This window comes from Bombina bombina, chromosome 9 (genome assembly GCF_027579735.1).
Source record: "Bombina bombina isolate aBomBom1 chromosome 9, aBomBom1.pri, whole genome shotgun sequence".
NCBI classification, from domain to species: Eukaryota; Metazoa; Chordata; class Amphibia; order Anura; family Bombinatoridae; genus Bombina; species Bombina bombina.
In genome coordinates, this window is record NC_069507.1 from 68,636,004 (window position 1) to 68,658,213 (window position 22,210).

Here is a 22,210-nt window from a genome sequence, read left to right on the forward strand (position 1 = left end):
GCGATAGAAATTTGTAAAACCCAGAAATCTCTGTAAGGATTTCACATTAGTGGGTCTTGGCCAATCCTTTATTGCAGATAACTTATCTGGATCCATTCGGATTTGATCTGGTGTTACTATGTATCCAAGAAACTTTATCTCATGGACATGAAAAAGGCATTTTTCAAGTTTAGCAAATAACCTGTTTTCACGCAATCTTGTCAAAACCCACCTAACATGTTTAATGTGATCAGATGTAGTCCGAGAATAAATTAAAATATCATCCAGGTAGATTATAACACACACGTCAATGAGGTCTTTAAATATCTCATTTATAAAATGTTGGAAAGTGGCAGGGGCATTACAAAGGCCGAAAGGCATGACCTTATACTCAAATAGGCCATATCTTGTCCTGAATGCAGTTTTCCACTCATCCCCATCTTTAATTCTTATCAAATTATATGCCCCCTTCAGATCTAATTTGGTGAAAATAGTTGCACCATTGAGACGTTCTAAAAGTTCAGGGATGAGTGGAAGTGGATAACGGTTTTTTACAGTTACTGCATTCAGAGCTCTGTAATCTATAATGGCCCTTAATGATTGATCTTTATTTTTTACAAAAAATATTCCGGCAGCTGCGGGTGATACAGATGGTACTATGAAACCTTTCCTAATATTCTCGTCTAGATATTCTGAGATACTGTAACTCATCTTGAGAGAGGGGATATATTTTCCCATATGGAACTACTGCTCCGGGTACCAAATCTATGGGACAATCAAAATCCCTATGGGGAGGAAGAGTCTCTGCTTCCTTTAAATCAAACACATCACTTAAATCCTGATACTCTGTTGGTATGCTAACATCTAACATTCCTATAGTTTGTTGTTGAAAACAAGTGGTTTTACAAAATAAGGAGGGGGATGTTATCTTTGAGTGTTTCCAGTCTATAGTGGGATTGTGTTTGACTAACCAGGGAAAACCTAAGATGATGGTATGTAGTGCTGAGGGTATTATATCAAAGCTTTGATATTCTGTGTGACCATCAGTAGTAGTTATTAATAAAGGTATGGTGTGTTGTTTTATAGGACCACTATGAATCAATGAACCATCTATTACTTTAATAAACAGAGGTTTTTGCTTTGTAACACACGGTATTTTATTAGCACTAACAAAAGTGGCATCCATAAAACACCCATACGCCCCTGAATCAACAATGGCCTCAGTCTTGATTTGAAGTCGATCCCACTGTAAAGATAAAATCAGTGTGAGTGCATTGTTGTGGTTATATAGGGAGGTATTGCATAAATGTAATGGCTTACCCTTCCTTGATCTCTGTAGTATGGGACATGTTGCTACTGGGTGGTCTCTACTGGCACAATAGAGGCACAAATTGGAGATGCGTCTTCTATTTTTCTCCTCTGAGGTTAGTGGGGCTTTAATTACACCAATCTCCATTGGTGTGGGGAAATGGGATTCTCTTTCTGTGTAAATAGGTGAGGGTCTCTTTAAAGTGGTCTCTGTAGTCAGTCTTTCTGAACGGCGTTCCCTAAGTCTGCGGTCCAGTGTAGTTGCTAATTTAATAAGTCCAGTCAGAGTTTCTGGCATATCGAGTCTGGATATTTCATCCTTTAGTGTGTCATTAAGTCCCAGTCTGAACTGGTTTCTCAAGGTGATATCATTCCATAATGTGTCTGTGGCCCACATTTGGAACTCTGTTATAAAGTCCTCCACAGGACGTTTTCCTTGTTTTAATGCTCTTAGTTTTGTTTCTGCGTTTATTTGACTATTGCTGTCTTCATAAAGGGATGCCATTGCAGCAAAAAATTGATCTAGTGAGTCTAACAACTGACTTTGTGTCTCAAAAAAGCGGTTAGCCCACGCCCTGGGTTCACCTGCAAGATAGGATATGGCATTGCAAACCTTTATTTTCTCTGTGCAGTAAGTTCTTGGCTTCATTGAAAACAGTAGGTAACAGGCGTTTTTAAAACCTCTGAAGTCAGATCTTTTACCAGAAAAAACAGCAGGTGGGTTAATTAAAGGTTCTGGAGGGTCTGGAGATTTTGGGGCAACAATATCTTTAAGTACATTTTTCAGTGCAGCATTCTCTGCCTGAAGTTCTGTGAGCCCTCTTGCTAGAAAATCAACTTTCTGATTGAGAGTGTCAAACTCTGCTTTAACTGTCTGTGGATCCATTATGCTATATAACTTTAACTTTATAGGCTTGATTATTATGTAAGGTTGTAAATGTAGCTGGACAAGAAACCAGAATGTTATTCTGTAACAACTGGTAAAAACTGTGCCAGCAAGTTAATAAGACATAATGGATAGCAGACAAGATATAGTTAATATCACAATCTGTGCCTTTAGAAATCTCATGCAACTAGTAACAGGAGTTGATAGGTTAACAGTCACAGGTAATGAATTTCACTTGGTCAATAAAGAGAGTTCATAAGTGATTACTGAGTCAGTGGATTAATATGCAGCTTAAGCAAACAGAGGTTATAACAGCTTGTTATGCCTGTAAAAGGTGGAGCATATGGCATAAATAGTTAATGAATGTTTGTACCTTAGTTGCAGATGAAGAAAGGACTGGATCCAGTTTTCAGAGCAGTGAACAATGTTTTAGATAACAATCTACTTACAACTTGGTAGGAGAGATTGCTGGGAGGAACAGATGAGAGCTTTGCAGACAGTGTGCAGCAGGTGAGCAAAAATGAGGAAGTGATCCTTGCAGCCGGGACTTGATGCAGTGTAGGAATCCAAAAGGAAAAAGATCCAGTATGCTGAGCTGCTTGAAGCAGGGAAGCAGGTTCCAAAGTAAGAATCCTTCACAGTTGAAAAAGTAGCAAGGTAACACAGCAGTAAATAACTATAGAGATTGCTTAAATAAAATAAGCACTTGCATTAGAGGTCAGACTTGAAAGTGACTGATGTGGACAAGTTGAACACAACAGGCTAAGCACAAAATAATCAAGCAATGATGTGAAGAAAGGGGAGTGGTTTTATAGGCAGGAGGAATTGAGTGGAATGTCTTAAAGGGACATTACACAATGGGGCTGCGTTACAGAACTTTTTATTTGACGGCTCTCCCCATTAATGTCTATGGGGAAATCGTGCACAAGCACGTTAAAGCAGCACTTGTATTTGGGTGCGGTATGGAGCTCAACGCAACCATATCGCCCACACAAGCCTGCTTTTTAAAAAATTGTAATACCAGCGCTATAGGGAGGTGAAATAATGCCACTTTTGTGGCGGTCGTAAAAATCCCTATAGCACTCAAAACTCGTAATCTAGCTGTAAGTGACATAGTAATACGTCCATAAAAAGCATTTAATTATATTTCTTATCCTTGCAGGGGGTTTGAAAGCCTTATAAACAGCATGAAATCAACACTCCCTGATGATATTTTCAAACTGAACAAAGCTGTGAAAAATATCCACTGGAATGGGTCCTTTGAAGACAGCAGCTCTCGTTCATATCCAGTACAAGTGCAGTGCGAAGATGGTGACACTTTTGTAGCAGATCATGTCATTGTCACTGTCCCTCTAGGTAACTAATAACTGTAATTTTAGTGATTCAACAGCTGATATTAACAAACTAATGATATAATTAGACAAATATACTTATTTATATTTTATTATCATTTATTTTATCACCCCTGCGTTCACTGCAAGTGGTAATAGCATGTCATTTTAGTCTATGAGCCTGATGATCGAAATCTCGCTGGCACAGAAAGAAATCACACAAAATCCTTGGAGCCTTCTTAAAAATAAAATTGCAAGGCATGTGCCTCCCCTTCACATTCAGAACTCTACTTAGCTGGATAAAAAGTTTTCAATCTCAAATTTGCTTTTCTAAATTCTTTAAGGGACAGCTTAGTTCTGACAAGACTTCTTAGATAATCTCACCGGAGCAGAGAGTTTTAGATCATTGGGCCCTTTGTGTTTAACTCTAACAAATGTGTTAAAATGTAGTAAAAGTACAGCTGGGGGCTACAGCCTTACGGATAACTCCTGATGATTGGTGGGGTTGTGTGACTGATGCTACTGATTGGCTCCCTGGATGTGTCTGCTGGGGACTAGCAGCTCTCTGTGGCTTCAGAGCGGTACAGTATCTATGTATTTAAACGCATTGCTCAGTAGTGCTAAAATTCTATGCCTTAACAAATTAGAGAAAAATGCTATTGAAACAACATTTCTGTTTTTACTAAAAACAAATGGAAACTAACCTCAGTAACCCATTGGTTCCTCTCCATCAGAATTTTGTTTTGAAGCTTTAATGCATTAAACTATTAAGGCGCTTTGTGAATAGACAAGTGCAGCTTTACATCAAGTTCATGAATAATTTCTGTGTCCCTTTAACTTTTATCAAATTAAATAAAATGACTGTTAATATATTTAGTAGAAGTAATACGGCAAATCAAAATGTGTGAGAATTTTTGTTTAACGTCAGAACTGCCCTGTTGTTTTAGGATTCCTGAAAGAACAACATGCAAGTTTCATGAACCCTCCTCTACCACCCCGGAAGGTTCAGGCAATTCAGAACTTGGGATTTGGAACAGTTAACAAGATCATTTTGGAGTTTGAGGAGCCATTTTGGGACCCCACACATAAATACTTAGTGCTGGTGTGGGAGGGGGAGTCCCCACTAGTAGAGCCACAACGGGATATGAGTCGTGATTGGGTGAAGAAACTTTCTGGATTTGTGGTACTGCAGCCACCTGCACAGTATGTGTAACATTTTATATAAAATAACTACAACAAATAATTATAGAATTCACATATTTACAATGCAGGTTGTCTCTGCACTAGGAAAATATTAATTGTACTTTAGCTGTGAACGTGTAAGAGTTTAGTTGCACCAATGTGCTGCATAAAGGCTGAGAATTTTGTTTATGTTCACTATTTTTTTTTCCACAAGTTATATGATTTTACGGTTTTTATTCAAAATCACTTTATAAGAGCTGGAATATGCTGGAACACCTTTGATTGCAGATTGTGGGCGCATTTGTTCCCAATATTTAAAATTGCACAGACGAACACTTGTGCAAGCCAGCCTCTACCCTGACGCAACCAATTGCGTTAAAGTAGGGCTTGTCAATCACCCCTGTCGCATAAATACGGGGTGATTTTCAATCGCCAATTCCAAATTGGCGAGAGAGTTTATGAAGCAGCAATTTAAACCACCATACTGTAACCTAAGTTTGCTTTGCTGCATAGGTCAATTAGGAACAGTTTTTTAAATGGGTCAGTAGCATTTGTTAACCAATGACCGTGTGGCATAAAGCAGTGTTCAGTCTGAGTCCGCACTTCCATTTTTAACAGGCATTGGAAAACCCACCATTTTCAAAATTAAATTACAGGTAGAGGGGACAGAATAATTAATGAAAGCATATTGAATATATAAAGTATATTACAAACTCAGAGGGCAAGATTACAAGTCATGCAGGAAATCAGTTGAGAAAGCGCACAGAACGTTATGCCTTTATCGCATTTGGGGTTGTACAGCTATATTACAAGTTGCAAAATAACTTTTCATGTGCGTTAAGCCGCGTAATCTAAACAGCCCAATCATGTGCGCATTCACTTATTCCCCATATAAGTCAATGGAGAAGTCAAATAGAAAAGAAAACAGACAAAAACCCTAATATGTTGCACAAATGACGTATTCTCCTTGAAAAGTGTACATGAAAATGCTAATATTTCATATTGTGAAATTTTTTTCGTAACAGAATATTTTCTATTTATTTCTAAACACATATTTCTCTATATATGTAATGATTTTTGGACAGATATATCTATTTATAGTGAGATATCTATATGAATATATATATATATATATATATATATATATATATATATATATATATATATATATATATATCTAGATATCTCAAGATCTATATGCGAATATCGCTTTGAAAATACATCTGATATATTGTTTAATGTGCCTAAGATTGTAATGTAAAATATTTTCATTATCTCCATTGTTAAACATATGTCTATACATATAAATCTATGTTTTTCTATGTATGTGTATGTATGTCAATTTAAAATGCCTGTGGCAGCTTTTTTTCCCTTATATTTAATGTTTGTTTCTTTTTTGCATACTCCAAAGCTGGTGTTAAAGCCTTAAGACATAGAAGTCCCTTTCCAGGATGAAAAAACTATCGCCCAGATTACGAGTTTTGCGTTAGAGGCTATGCGGTGCTAACGAGCAGTTTTCTCTCACCGCTCACTTTCCTACATCGCTGGTATTACGGGTTTTTCTAAACCCGGCGTTAAAAGGCAAGAAGTGAGTGTAGAGCAAAATTGTGCTCCTTACCGCACTTCAATACCAGAGCTGCTTAAGTCAGCGGTGAGCTGGTCGTACGTGCTCGTGCATGATTTCCCTATAGGAATCAATGGAGAGAGCCGGCTGAGAAAAAGTCTAACGCCTGCAAAAAAGCAGCGTAAAGAGCAGTAACACAGCCCCATTGATTCCTATGGGGAAATAAAATGTATGTTTACACCTAACACCCTAACATGAACCCCGAGTCTAAACACCGCTAATCTTACACTTATTAAGCCCTAATCTGCCGCTCCCGACATTATCGCCACCTACATTATACTTATTAACCCCTAATCTGCCACTCCGGACATTGCCACCACTATAATAAACATATTAACCTCCAAACCGCTGCACTCCCGCCTCGCAAAAATTAGTTAAATATTATTAACCCCTAATCTGCCGCCCCTAACATCGCCGCCACCTACATTATACTTATTAACCCCTAATCTGCTGCTCCGGACATCGCCGCCAGCTACATTATACTTATTAACCCCTAATCTGCTGTGCCCAACATCGCCGACACCTACGTTATTTTTATTAACCCCTAATCTGCCACCCCCAATGTCGCCGCAACCTACCTACACTTATTAACCGCTAATCTGCTGCCCCCAATGTCACCGCCACTATTCTAAATTTATTAACCCCTAAACCTAAGTCTAACCCTAACCCTAACACCCCCTAACTTAAATATAATTTAAATAAATCTAAATAAAATTACTATCATTAACTAAATTATTCCTATTTAAAACTAAATACTTACCTATAAAATAAACCCTAAGCTAGCTACAATATAACTAATAGTTACATTGTATCTAGCTTAGGGTTTATGTTTATTTTACAGGCAAGTTTGTATTTATTTTAACTAGGTAGAATAGTTATTAAATAGTTATTAACTATTTAATAGCTACCTATCTAAAATAAATACAAATTGACCTGTAAAATAAAACCTAATCTAAGTTACACTAACACCTAACCTAACCCTACCATTAAATAAATTATCTAAATTAAAAACAATTCAATTAAATTAGCTAAATCACAAAAATAAAAAAAAAAACACTAAATTGCAGAAAATAAAAAACAAATTTACAGATCGTTTAACTAATTACACCTAATCTGATAGCCCTATCAAAATAAAAAAGCCCCCCCAAAATAAAAAAAACCCTAGCCTAAACTAAACTATCAATAGCCCTTAAAAGGGCCTTTTGCGGGGCATTGCCCCAAAGTAATCAGCTCTTTTATCTGTAAAAAAAAATACAAACACCCCCCAACAGTAAAACCCACCACCAACACAACAAACCCCCCAAATAAAACCCTAACTAAAAAAAACTAAGCTCCCCATTGCCCTGAAAAGGGCATTTGGATGGGCATTGCCCTTAAAAGGGCATTTAGCTCTTTTACGGCCCAAACCCTAATCTAAAAAATAAAACCCACCAATACACCCTTAAAAAACCTAACACTAACCCCCTGAAGATCGACTGTTCTGAAGACCGGACATCCGTCCTCAAGGAAGCGGCAGAAGTCTTCAACCGGGCCAAAGTCCTCAACGAAGCCGGGAGAAGTCTTTATCCAAGCCGGACGAAGTGGTCCTCCAGACGGGCAGAAGTCTTCATCCAGACAGCATCTTCTATCTTCATCCATCCGACGCGGAGCGGCTCCATCTTCAAGACATCCGAAACGGAGCCTCCTCTTCATCCGGAGTCTTCTTACTGAGTGACGGTTCCTTTAAATGACGTCATCCAAGATGGTGTCCGTTAGATTCTGATTGGCTGATAGAATTCTATCAGCCAATCAGAATTAAGGTAGAAAAAATCCTATTGGCTGATGCAATCAGCCAATAGGATTGAAGTTCAATCCTATTGGCTGATCCAATCAGCCAATAGGATTGAGCTCACATTCTATTGGCTGTTCCAATCAGCTTAATCCTATTGGCTGATTGCAATAGGATTTTTTCTACCTTAATTCCAATTGGCTGATAGAATTCTAGGGGTTAATAAAAATAATGTAGGTGTCGGCGATGTTGGGGGCAGCAAATTAGGGGTTAATAAGTATAATGTAGGTGGCGGCGATGTCCGGAGCGGCATATTAGGGGTTAATAAGTATAATGTAGGTAGCGGCGATGTTAGGGGCAGCAGATTAGGGGTTAATAATATTTAACTAGTGTTTGCGAGGCGGGAGTGCGGCGGTTTAGGGGTTAATATGTTTATTATAGTTGTGGTTATGTCCGGAGCGGCAGATTAGGGGTTAAAATTTGTATTATAGTGTTTGCGATGTGGGAGGTCCTCGGTTTAGGGGTTAATAGGTAGTTTATGGGTGTTAGTGTTCTTTTTAGCACTTTAGTTATGCGTTTTATGCTACAGCGTTGTACCATAAAACTCTTAACTACTGACTTTAAAATGCGTTAGGGATCTTGGAGGTAGAGGGTGTACCGCTCACTTTTTGGCCTCCCAGGACAGACTCGTAATACCAGCGCTATGGAAGTCCCATAGAAAAAAGAGTTTACGAAAGTCATTTTGCGGTAAGGCCAAAGAAGTGTGCGGTGCCCCTAAACCTGCAAGACTCATAATACCAGCGGTAGTGAAAAGCAGCGTTAGGACCTGTTAACGCTGCTTTTTCAGCCTAGCGCACAACTCGTAATCTAGCCGAATATTTGTTGTGGAAGTTCACCTTTCTCTTTTGGTTTAAAAAAGCAGATCTAATAGCTAATTAAAATATTTTTTGAATGCTAAAATAAATGTTCAGTAACGATACTAACTGATATAGACCATCTGATCTTATAGTGACTTTGATATAAATCCAAATATGTATATAGTTAGAAGCATGTGGTATAATGTTGTCACTGCTAAAAAGTGACACAGGCTGCACAAAAAGCTTAATCAATTTATTACACCCACCAAAGCATTATATATATATATATATATATATATATATATATATATATATATATATATATATATATATATACTGTACATATACAGTATATATATATATATATATATATATAACCACACAAGAAAGTCAGCACTTGGCCTGGATCATACACTATCACCTGGAAATGAATGGGCAATCAGTCTAACACCTATTCTGTTTATTAGAAGATGCACAACACTTCTTATAGGCAATAATTACAGCATATGGGGTTAAACAATGACGCGTTTATAACTACATCATCTCACACCATATTTCATGAACAAAAGAAGCTTATTAAAATAATTGGGTAAAAGAGGAATGTTAAGGAGTATTTCTATAACAATAATAAAAGGACATCTGGGTGCACAACTCAGCAAGCAAGGCCGTTTGGGCATCTTACATAGATAACGGGCTTCCAGGCGCATTGCCAGGAACATTCACAATGTCATTCTAGCTATGCAAGTCTCACTAACATCAGCATATTTCTTACTACATAATAAACTGTTATAATAAACCATTCTTAGACAAAATGGATGCCCAAGACAAAATGGCAACTAAGACAAGATGGCGTTGGTAATGCTAACATATCCTAACAAAGGGTATGTTTCCAAAAAATGAAAAAGAACCAGCTATATAATGTGTTAAATTCCTCTGGGTACTTAGTGCATAACACTTTTTCAATTTGTTGATACATACCCTTGGTACTAAGGTTTTAATCTTGTCTGGTCAAATATATATATATATATATCTCCTATATTATAAAAGGCCAGGTATGTTTGTCCGATGCAGTCATGTGCATTAGAGACTGCTGCGTGAGATAAACATACCTGGCCTTAACGACTAGCGCTGATGCGCATTAGAGACTTCGCAAGACAAGCGCAAGGATGACACTGGTCATTAAGCCCTTAAGGACCAGTGTCGTACCCTATATGACACTGCTGTCCTGGGCCTCTCTCTGCCGCAATCTAGCTAAAATTAGCAAGATTGCGCTATTTCTGCATGCCCCACGAGTGGGACAGTGCATAAATAGTCTTGCAGAGGTACCGAAAAAGAGAGGGACACTCTGTGTCCCTCTCTGCATCAGGCAGTAGTGGTGCCGATCGTTGGTGGCGTGGGAGGGTTAGGAGGGTGGTGGGTGGGCAGCTCATCGCTGAAGGGGAACGGGAACAGGTGGGAACACTACAATACAGAAAAAATTTATGCTTAGAGCGGCAGGAAGGTGGAAGGAGGGAGGAGGTAGAAATAGGTAGAGGGAGACATTTTTGGCCCATATACATGGCCTTTAACACTAGTATATATATTTATATAAAATGTATGATGCTTTGGCGGTTGCAATGCAGCCTGTATGAAATATTTATATCACATGCTTCTTGCTATATATACATGTTTGCATTATTATCTTAGGCCTAGATTTGGAGTTTGGAGGTAGCCGTGAAAACCAGCGTTAGAGGCTCCTAACGCTGGTTTTAGGCTACCGCCGGTATTTGGAGTCAGTCAAAAAAGGGTCTAACACTCACTTTTCAGCCGCGACTTTTCCATACCGCAGATCCCCTTACGTCAATTGCGTATCCTATCTTTTCAATGGGATCTTTCTAACTCCGGTATTTAGAGTCGTGTCTGAAGTGAGCGTTAGAAATCTAACGACAAAACTCCAGCCGCAGAAAAAAGTCAGTAGTTAAGAGCTTTCTGGGCTAACGCCGGTTCATAAAGCTCTTAACTACTGTGCTCTAAAGTACACTAACACCCATAAACTACCTATGTACCCCTAAACCGAGGTCCCCCCACATCGCCGCCACTCGATTACATTTTTTTAACCCCTAATCTGCCGACCGCCACCTACGTTACACTTATGTACCCCTAATCTGCTGCCCCTAACACCGCCGACCCCTATATTATATTTATTAACCCCTAACCTGCCCCCCACAACGTTGCCGCCAGCTACCTACAATAATTAACCCCTAATCTGCCGTCCGCACGCCGCCGCCACCTACATTATAGCTATGTACCCCTAATCTGCTGCCCCTAACACCGCCGACCCCTATATTATATTTATTAACCCCTAATCTGCCCCCCTCAACGTCCCCTCCACCTGCCTACACTTATTAACCCCTAATCTGCCGAGCGGACCGCACCGCTACTATAATAAAGTTATTAACCCCTAATCCGCCTCACTAACCCTATAATAAATAGTATTAACCCCTAATCTGCCCTCCCTAACATCGCAGACACCTAACTTCAAACATTAACCCCTAATCTGCCGACTGGAGCTCTCCGCTATTCTAATAAATGTATTAACCCCTAAAGCTAAGTCTAACCCTAACACTAACACCCCCCTAAGTTAAATATAATTTAAATCTAACGAAATTAATTAACTCTTATTAAATAAATTATTCCTATTTAAAGCTAAATACTTACCTGTAAAATAAATCCTAATATAGCTACAATATAAATTATAATTATATTATAGCTATTTTAGGATTTATATTTATTTTACAGGTAACTTTGTATTTATTTTAACTAGTACAATAGCTATTAAATAGTTAAGAACTATTTAATAGCTAAAATAGTTAAAATAATTACAAAATTACCTGTAAAATAAATCCTAACCTAAGTTACAATTAAACCTAACACTACACTATCAATAAATTAATTAAATAAAATACCTACAATTACCTACAATTAAACCTAACACTACACTATCAATACATTAATTAAATACAATATCTACAAATAAATACAATGAAATAAACTAACTAAAGTACAAAAAATAAAAAAGAACTAAGTTACAAAAAATAAAAAAATATTTACAAACATCAGAAAAATATTACAACAATTTTAAACTAATTACACCTACTCTAAGCCCCCTAATAAAATAACAAAGACCCCCAAAATAAAAAAATGCCCTACCCTATTCTAAATTACTAAAGTTCAAAGCTCTTTTACCTTACCAGCTCTGAACAGGGCCCTTTGCATGCCCCAAGAAATTCAGCTCTTTTGCCTGTAAAAAAAACACATACAATACCCCCCCCCAACATTACAACCCACCACCCACATACCCCTAATCTAACCCAAACCCCCCTTAAATAAACCTAACACTAAGCCCCTGAAGATCTTCCTACCTTGTCTTCACCATACCAGGTTCACCGATCGATCCAGAAGAGCTCCTCCGATGTCCTGATCCAAGCCCAGGCAGGGGGCTGAAGAGGTCCATGATCCGGCTGATCCGATCAGCCAATCGGATTGAACTTGATTCTGATTGGCTAATTCCATCAGCCAATCAGAATTTTCCTACCTTAATTCTATCAGCCAATCGGAATTCGAGGGACGCCATCTTGGATGACGTCCCTTAAAGGAGCCTTCATTCGTCGGTAGTCCGTCGGGCCAGCAGGATGTTCCGCGTCGGAGGTCTTCAAGATGGATCCGGAAGAAAGAAGATTGAAGATGCCGTTGATAGAAGACTTCAGCCGGATCATGGACCTCTTCAGCTCCCGCTTGGATGATGACTTCAGCCGGATCATGGACCTCTTCAGCCCCCTGCTTGGGCTTGGATCAGGACATCAGAGGAGCTCTTCTGGATCGATCGGTGAACCTGGTATGGTGAAGACAAGGTAGGAAGATCTTCAGGGGCTTAGTGTTAGGTTTATTTAAGGGGGGTTTGGGTTAGATTAGGGGTATGTGGGTGGTGGGTTGTAATGTTGGGGGGGGTATTGTATGTGTTTTTTTTACAGGCAAAAGAGCTGAATTTCTTGGGGCATGCCCCGCAAAGGGCCCTGTTCAGGGCTGGTAAGGTAAAAGAGCTTTGAACTTTAGTAATTTAGAATAGGGTAGGGCATTTTTTTATTTTGGGGGTCTTTGTTATTTTATTAGGGGGCTTAGAGTAGGTGTAATTAGTTTAAAATCGTTGTAATATTTTTCTGATGTTTGTAAATATTTTTTTATTTTTTGTAACTTAGTTCTTTTTTATTTTTTGTACTTTAGTTAGTTTATTTCATTGTATTTATTTGTAGATATTGTATTTAATTAATGTATTGATAGTGTAGTGTTAGGTTTAATTGTAGGTAATTGTAGGTATTTTATTTAATTAATTTATTGATAGTGTAGTGTTAGGTTTAATTGTAACTTAGGTTAGGATTTATTTTACAGGTAATTTTGTTATTATTTTAACTATTTTAGCTATTAAATAGTTCTTAACTATTTAATAGCTATTGTACCTGGTTAAAATAAATACAAAGTTACCTGTAAAATATATATAAATCCTAAAATAGCTATAATATAAATATAATTTATATTGTAGCTATATTAGGATTTATTTTACAGGTAAGTATTTAGCTTTAAATAGGAATAATTTATTTAATAAGAGTTAATTAATTTCGTTAGATTTAAATTATATTTAACTTAGGGGGGTGTTAGTGTTAGGGTTAGACTTAGCTTTAGGGGTTAATACATTTATTAGAATAGCGGTGAGCTCCAGTCGGCAGATTAGGGGTTAATGTTTGAAGTTAGGTGTCGGCGATGTAAGAGAGGGCAGATTAGGGGTTAATACTATTTATTATAGGGTTAGTGAGGCGGATTAGGGGTTAATAACTTTATTATAATAGCGGTGCGGTCCGGTCGGCAGATTAGGGGTTAATAAGTGTAGGCAGGTGGAGGCGACGTTGTGGGGGGCAGATTAGGGGTTAATAAATATAATATAGGGGTCGGCGGTGTTAGGGACAGCAGATTAGGGGTACATAGGGATAATGTAAGTAGCGGCGGTTTACGGAGCGGCAGATTAGGGGTTAATAATAATATGCAGGGGTCAGCGATAGCGGGGGCGGCAGATTAGGGGTTAATAAGTGTAAGGTTAGGGGTGTTGGTTAGGGGTGTTTAGACTCGGGGTACATGTTAGAGTGTTAGGTGCAGACGTAGGAAGTGTTTCCCCATAGCAAACAATGGGGCTGCGTTAGGAGCTGAACGCGGCTTTTTTGCAGGTGTTAGGTTTTTTTTCAGCTCAAACAGCCCCATTGTTTCCTATGGGGAATCGTGCATGAGCACGTTTTTGAGGCTGGCCGCGTCCGTAAGCAACTCTGGTATCGAGAGTTGCAGTTGCGTTAAATATAACGCAGCCATTCTGTGGACTCTCAATACCAGAGTTATTTTAAAGTTGCGGCCAGAAAAAAGCCAGCGTTAGCTACGCGGGTCGTTACCGACAAAACTCTAAATCTAGCCGTTAGTGACTGCTAGCACACTGCCTCAAGATAGTAATAACTGAGTACGATAATTTACATTTTGTTTTTCTGTGTTTGTCTTTAATATCAAGTTCATCGGTTCTGAGATGAATTGCATATCATGGATTTGGAACCAATTGCACAAAAAGGAATCATATTTCTCATGGAACACATGGGTTTCTATCAAATTAAATGGATCCATACATCAGAGGCAAACATTTTTTCTGGAGGAATTCTGCTTTGTCAAACACTTTTGTGTTTGGCTACGATCTGTTGAGCAAAATTATTTCAAATTTTCTTCTTTTTTTTTTGTCACTATTTTAGACAAAAAAATTGTAAATTTGCTTTTGTAATTTACGCAGAAAATAGTTTGTTATTAAATTGGAATTATTTTTCTTTGCTCTCTTATAAAATCATTTACCAGAAACTCCCTATTTTAATTGATATATATTATGTATTTAACTTATATACCTTTGGTTTTCTAAGAGCAAAATAATGAAACAAGAGTTCTCATATGTTCTTGTCCTTCAGACTTATTCCATGAAAATCTTAAAGCATATAACTATTTGATAATTGCCAATTTAATTCTAGAAATTGGGCAATTGTTTTCCCTATCCCTTTAAATTTGTTTTTACAAACACACATATTTGATTTATGATGGTCTAAGGTTTGAGATCAGTAGATAAGAATGTTCCACACTGTGTCCTTTCATCTTCAGGCTCGGCCACGTTCTTTGTGGTTTTATTTCTGGTGAGGAGGCTAAGTTCATTGAAACATTGACAGACAAAGAAGTCCTCACCGCAATGACTTCTGTGCTGAGACAGTTCACAGGTAACAAAAAGGGATGACTTTTTGGCATATTTGTTAAAAACAATGAAGGTTGACCATATTTGTTCTATACAAATGATAAGCGTTTTTGAAACATTGAACATTCATTTTGATTCTTATATATAATTATATATAGGTATAAATATATAGAGAAATAAATTGTAATATCTATTTATAAATACATAGAACTTATTCCCTTATGAAGTACATTGGAATGTTAAATATTTAAATGCATAGTTCAACACTTTATTAAATATCAATATTGCATAAAAATGATTTTACATGTTTTCAGCTATTTAATGCACATATACTGTATGTATGTCTATTTATGTATACATATGTATTAATGTACTTATATGTATTTTACTATGTATTTACTGTACAAATTTAACATTCCAATGTTCACTTACAGGATAATATTTTTTTTTCTTAAAGGGACATTAAACCCCAAAAAATTATTTAATGATTTAGATAGAAAATATAATTTTAAACAACATTCCAATTTACTTCTATTATCTAATTTGCTTCATTCTCTTGATATACGTTTCTGAAAAGCATATCTAGATAGGCTCAGTAGCTGATTGGTGGCTGCACATAGATGCCTTGTGTGATTGGCTCACCCATGTAAAAAATAAATATATATATATATACCTATACTTGCATATCTATTCCAATAGACATAAAGGTATAGATATGTATTTGACATGAGCAGTATCTGATATATATAGAATATATATATTTAATAATAGAGTACATCATTTTAGCATAGGAATTTAAATTATGCATTTTGTACATTTCCTTTCTCAAATTAGATCTTAAGAAGTTCGAGTTTAAGGCACGTCATTAAAATATTACATATAAAATATTTAAAAAATTATCTGCTAGATTACGAGTCTTGCGTTAGGCTTAAAAAGCAGCATTGAGAGGTCCCAACGCTGCTTTTTAACGTCCGCTGGTATTACGATTCTTGAATTTACAGGCTCACCGCTCACTTTTTCGGCCAGACTCGAAAATACAGCAAATCCACTTACGTCAATTGCGTATCCGTATGGGACTTGCATAGCGCCGGTATAACGAGTCTGACCAAAAGGTAGACCCTCTCCTGTCAAGCCTGGTACCGCATTTTAAAGTCAGTAGCTAAGAATTTTACACTACAACACCGTAGTATAAAACTCTTAACTAAGTGCTAAGAAGTACACTAACACCCATAAACTACCTATTAACCCCTAAACTTAGGCCACCCCACATCGCAAACACTATAATAAATGTTTAAACCCCTAAACTGCCGAACCGGACATCGCCGCCACTATAATAAATATATTATCCCCTAAACCGCCGCACTCCCGCCTTGCAAACACTAGTTAAATGTTATTAACCCCTAATCTGCCATCCCTAACGTCGCTGACACCTACCTACATTCATTAACCCCTAATTTGCCACCCCCAACGTCGCTGCCACTATATTAAAGTTATTAACCCCTAAATCTAAGTCTAACCCTAACACCCCCCTAACTTAAATATAATTTAAATAAATATAAATACAATTACTACAATTAACTAAATTATTTCTATTTAAAACTAAATACTTACTTTTACTTTACCTGTAAAATAAACCCTAAAATAGCTACAATATAAATAATAGTTACATTGTAGCTAGCTTAGGGTTTATTTTTAGTTTACAGGCAACTTTGTATTTATTTTAATTAGGTAGAATAGTTACTAAATAGTTATTAACTATTTAATAACTACCTAGCTAAAATAAATACAAAGTTACCTGTAAAATAAAACCTAACCTAAGTTACAATTACACCTAACACTACACTATAATTAAATTATTTCCCTAAATTAACTACAATTAAATACAATTAAATACAATTATCTAAAAACCCCCACTAAATTACAGAAAATAATAAAATAATCCAAATGGCGTCCCTTCAATTCCGATTGGCTGATAGAATTCTATCAGCCAATCGGAATTAAGGTAAAAAAAAATATGTTTAGAAAAGCCAATAGAATGCGAGCTCAATCCTATTGGCTATTCCAATTAGCCAATAGGATTGAAGTTCAATCCTATTGGCTGATTGCATCAGTCAATAGGATTTTTTCTACCTTAATTCTGATTGGCTGATAGAATTCTATCAGCCAATCGAAATTGAAGGGACGCCATCTTGGATGACGTCATTTAAAGGAACCTTCATTCAGTCGTCAGCCGTCGGATGAAGAGGATGCTCCACGTCGGATGTCTTGAAGATGGACCCGCTCCGCGCCGGATGGATGAAGATAGAAGATGCCGTCTGGATGAAGACTTTTGCCCGTCTGGAGGACCACTTCTGACAGGTTGGATGAAGACTTCTCCCGGTTTCGTTGAGGTTGGGTGAAGATGTCTCCCGGTAAGGTGATCTTCAAGGGGTTAGTGTTAGGTTTTATTAAGGGGGTATTGGGTGGGTTTTAGAGTAGGGTTGGGTGTGTGGGTGGTGGGTTTTAATATTGGGGGGGATATTGTACTTTTTTTCAGGTAAAAGAGCTGATTACTTTGTGGCAATGCCCCGCAAATAGCCCTTTTAAGGGCTATTTGTAATTTAGTATAGGGTAGTGCTTTTTATTATTTTGGGGGGCTTTTTTATTTTATTATGGGGATTAGATTAGGTGTAATTAGTTTAAAAATCTTGTAATTATTTTATTATTTTCTGTAATTTAGTGGGGTTTTTTTCGTACCTTAGATAATTGTATTTAATTGTAGTTAATTTAGGGAATTTTTTTAATTATAGTGTAGTGTTAGGTGTAATTGTAACTTAGGTTAGGTTTTATTTTACAGGTAAATTTGTCTTTATTTTAACTAGGTAGCTATTAAATAGTTAATAACTATTTAATAACTATTCTACCTAGTTAAAATAAACTATATACAAATATACAAAGTTGCCTGTAAAATAAAAATAAACCCTAAGATAGCTACAATGTAACTATTAGTTATATTGTAGCTATCTTATGGTTTATTTCATACTTAAGAATTTAGTTTTAAATAGGAATTATTTAGTTAATTGTAGTAATTTTATTTAGATTTATTAAAATTATATTTAAGTTAGTGCGTGTTAGGGTTAGGGTTAGACTTAGGTTTAGGGGTTAATAACTTTAATATAGTGGCGGCGACGTTGGGGGCGGAAGATTAGGGGTTAATAAATGTTGGTAGGTTGCGGAGATATTGAGGGTGGCAGATTAGGGGTTAATAAATATAATGTAGGTGTCAGCGATGTTGGGGGCAGCAGATTAGAGGTTCATACATATAATGTAGGTGGTGGCGGTGTCCGGAGCAGCAGATTAGGGGTTAATAAATATAATGTAGGTGTCGGCGATGTTGGGGGCAGCAGATTAGGGGTTCATAACTATAATGTAGGTGTCTGCGGTGTCGGGGGCGGCAGATTAGGGGTTAATAATATAATGCAGGTGTCGGCGATGTCGGGGGGGCAGATTAGGGGTTAATAAGTGTAAGATTAGGGGTGTTTAGACTCAGGGTTCATGTTAGGGTGTTAGGTGTAGACATAAATGTATTTTCCCCATAGGAATCAATGGGGCTGCGTTAGGAGCTTTACGCTGCTTTTTTGCAGGTGTTAGGGTTTTTTTCAGCCGGCTCTCCCCCATTGATTCCTATGGGGAAATCGTGCACAAGCACATTTTACCAGCTCACCACTAACGTAAGCAGCGCTGGTATTGAGGTGAGATGTGGAGCAAAATTTTGCTCTCCGCTCACTTTTCTGCGGATAACGACGGGTTTGTAAAAACCCGTAATACCAACGCTGTCTGTAAGTGAGCGGTAAGCATAAACTGCTCGTTAGCACCACACACCATTACCAACAAAACTCGTAATCTAGCCGAAAATTAATTATTCAGAATTAAAATAAAATATATAGATATAGTCTATGGATTATTTACAATATTTTACAGTATGTTTAATGATTTTGGAATATTAAATATATACAGTAAATATACAGTAAAACATGTACACGTATATAAACATATATACAGTATATATATACAGGGAGTGCAGAATTATTAGGCAAGTTGTATTTTTGAGGATTAATTTTATTATTGAACAACAACCATGTTCTCAATGAACCCAAAAAACTCATTAATATCAAAGCTGAATAGTTTTGGAAGTAGTTTTTAGTTTGTTTTTAGTTATAGCTATTTTAAGGGGATATCTGTGTGTGCAGGTGACTATTACTGTGCATAATTATTAGGCAACTTAACAAAAAACAAATATATACCCATTTCAATTATTTATTTTTACCAGTGAAACCAATATAACATCTCAACATTCACAAATATACATTTCTGACATTCAAAAACAAAACAAAAACAAATCAGTGACCAATATAGCCACCATTCTTTGCAAGGACACTCAAAAGCCTGCCATCCATGGATTCTGTCAGTGTTTTGATCTGTTCACCATCAACATTGTGTGCAGCAGCAACCACAGCCTCCCAGACACTGTTCAGAGAGGTGTACTGTTTTCCCTCCTTGTAAATCTCACATTTGATGATGGACCACAGGTTCTCAATGGGGTTCAGATCAGGTGAACAAGGAGGCCATGTCATTAGATTTTCTTCTTTTATACCCTTTCTTGCCAGCCACGCTGTGGAGTACTTGGACGCGTGTGATGGAGCATTGTCCTGCATGAAAATCATGTTTTTCTTGAAGGATGCAGACTTCTTCCTGTACCACTGCTTGAAGAAGGTGTCTTCCAGAAACTGGCAGTAGGACTGGGAGTTGAGCTTGACTCCATCCTCAACCCGAAAAGGCCCCACAAGCTCATCTTTGATGATACCAGCCCAAACCAGTACTCCACCTCCACCTTGCTGGCGTCTGAGTCGGACTGGAGCTCTCTGCCCTTTACCAATCCAGCCACGGGCCCATCCATCTGGCCCATCAAGACTCACTCTCATTTCATCAGTCCATAAAACCTTAGAAAAATCAGTCTTGAGATATTTCTTGGCCCAGTCTTGACGTTTCAGCTTGTGTGTCTTGTTCAGTGGTGGTCGTCTTTCAGCCTTTCTTACCTTGGCCATGTCTCTGAGTATTGCACACCTTGTGCTTTTGGGCACTCCAGTGATGTTGCAGCTCTGAAATATGGCCAAACTGGTGGCAAGTGGTATCTTGGCAGCTGCACGCTTGACTTTTCTCAGTTCATGGGCAGTTATTTTGCGCCTTGGTTTTTCCACACGCTTCTTGCGACCCTGTTGACTATTTTGAATGAAACGCTTGATTGTTCGATGATCACGCTTCAGAAGCTTTGCAATTTTAAGAGTGCTGCATCCCTCTGCAAGATATCTCACTATTTTTGACTTTTCTGAGCCTGTCAAGTCCTTCTTTTGACCCATTTTGCCAAAGGAAAGGAAGTTGCCTAATAATTATGCACACCTGATATAGGGTGTTGATGTCATTAGACCACACCCCTTCTCATTACAGAGATGCACATCACCTAATATGCTTAATTGGTAGTAGGCTTTCGAGCCTATACAGCTTGGAGTAAGACAACATGCATAAAGAGGATGATGTGGTCAAAATACTCATTTGCCTAATAATTCTGCACTCCCTGTATATATATATATATATATATATATATATATATAAATAAAATTATATATGGAGAGGAAAGAGGTACTCAAGGGCTATCTTACTGGATGGCTATAGAAATAAACACATATATACTACCTGAAAAATAGTATTGGTTAATACATACAGAATAGTTACAATCTGGAAATGTATGTACCATAAAGATAATAATACGAGCAATGTCCAGGTATGTATATTCTCCAGATAATACGTCAGATGAAACAATCCCAAAGTGTCTGATAGATGTAAACTTACTAGAGATGACCTCAGTCAATTATGAGGTAAGTGCCGTTTATAATCAAAGAAACTATATTTTGCTACTTTGCTTACTCGAAACCACTCATGACTCTTCCATAAGGAATATAGTTAGGCTCGTTCAATTCAAGGAGAGAGGACCTCGTCCTCAAGGAATTTGGTTGAACTTGTTTATCAACATCAGATGGGTGTCATGTAAAACAAACATAGACACAAAATAAAGTAATAACATTTTAATAAAAAAAAAATAAAAAAAAATAATAAAAAACACTCCTCAGTGGCATTATACTCACATAGTATAATCTCAAAATGCTATGAGGTATTTTAGTAGCATGGCAAAAATATATATTGCAATTGACGTCCGTGTTCGTGGTCTAAGTAAAAACTAAGTCCGTTTAAATATATGATAAAAAAATCCTTACGCATTTCAAAGGTTATGATAATCCTTCATCAGAAAACCAAGTCCGTTTAAATATATGATAAATAAACCCTTACGCGTTTCAAAGGTTATGATAATCCTTCATCAGAAAACCAAGTCCGTTTAAACATATGATAAATAAACCCTTACGCGTTTCAAAGGTTATGATAATCCTTCATCAGAAAACCAAGTCCATTTAAATATATGATAAAACATGATAAATTCTATTTTCTATGTATATTTAGCTAGTAACCTTTGTATAGGATGTATGTGGGCAGTCCTTCTTGTCCCAAGTTATTCCATAAAGGGACATGCAACCCATTTTTTTTTCATGATTCAGACACAGCATACACTTAAAAAAATAAAAATCCAGTTCACTTCTATTATCAACTGTGCTTCATTCTTTTTGAAGAGCATACCTAGGTAGGCAGCGTGCACATGTCTGGAACACTACACGGCAGCAAACACTGCTGCCACCTAGTGCCCTTGCAAATGTATAACATTGTTAAAAGATATTCTTGCAAACACTGCTGCTATATAGTTCCCCAGACGTGCTGCTACTGAACCTACCTGCCTGCTTTACAACAAAGGAAACCAAAAGAACAAAGTACATTTGATAACAGAAGTAAATTGAAACTTTTTTCTTTTAATTAATCATTTTTCTGAATAATAAAGT

General features: G+C 37.2%; 1 protein-coding gene across 1 annotated transcript in view; it reads left to right on the top strand.

Moving 5' to 3' along the window:
* LOC128639931 (peroxisomal N(1)-acetyl-spermine/spermidine oxidase-like) overlaps positions 1-22,210 on the top strand; it is a 96,094-nt gene that overhangs the window by 69,891 nt on the left and 3,993 nt on the right. Inside the window, exons 4-6 of the mRNA XM_053692198.1 lie at positions 3,336-3,529; positions 4,452-4,707; positions 15,143-15,255. Coding sequence (XP_053548173.1) covers positions 3,336-3,529; positions 4,452-4,707; positions 15,143-15,255 — 563 coding nt within the window. The remainder of the gene's footprint in view (positions 1-3,335; positions 3,530-4,451; positions 4,708-15,142; positions 15,256-22,210) is intronic.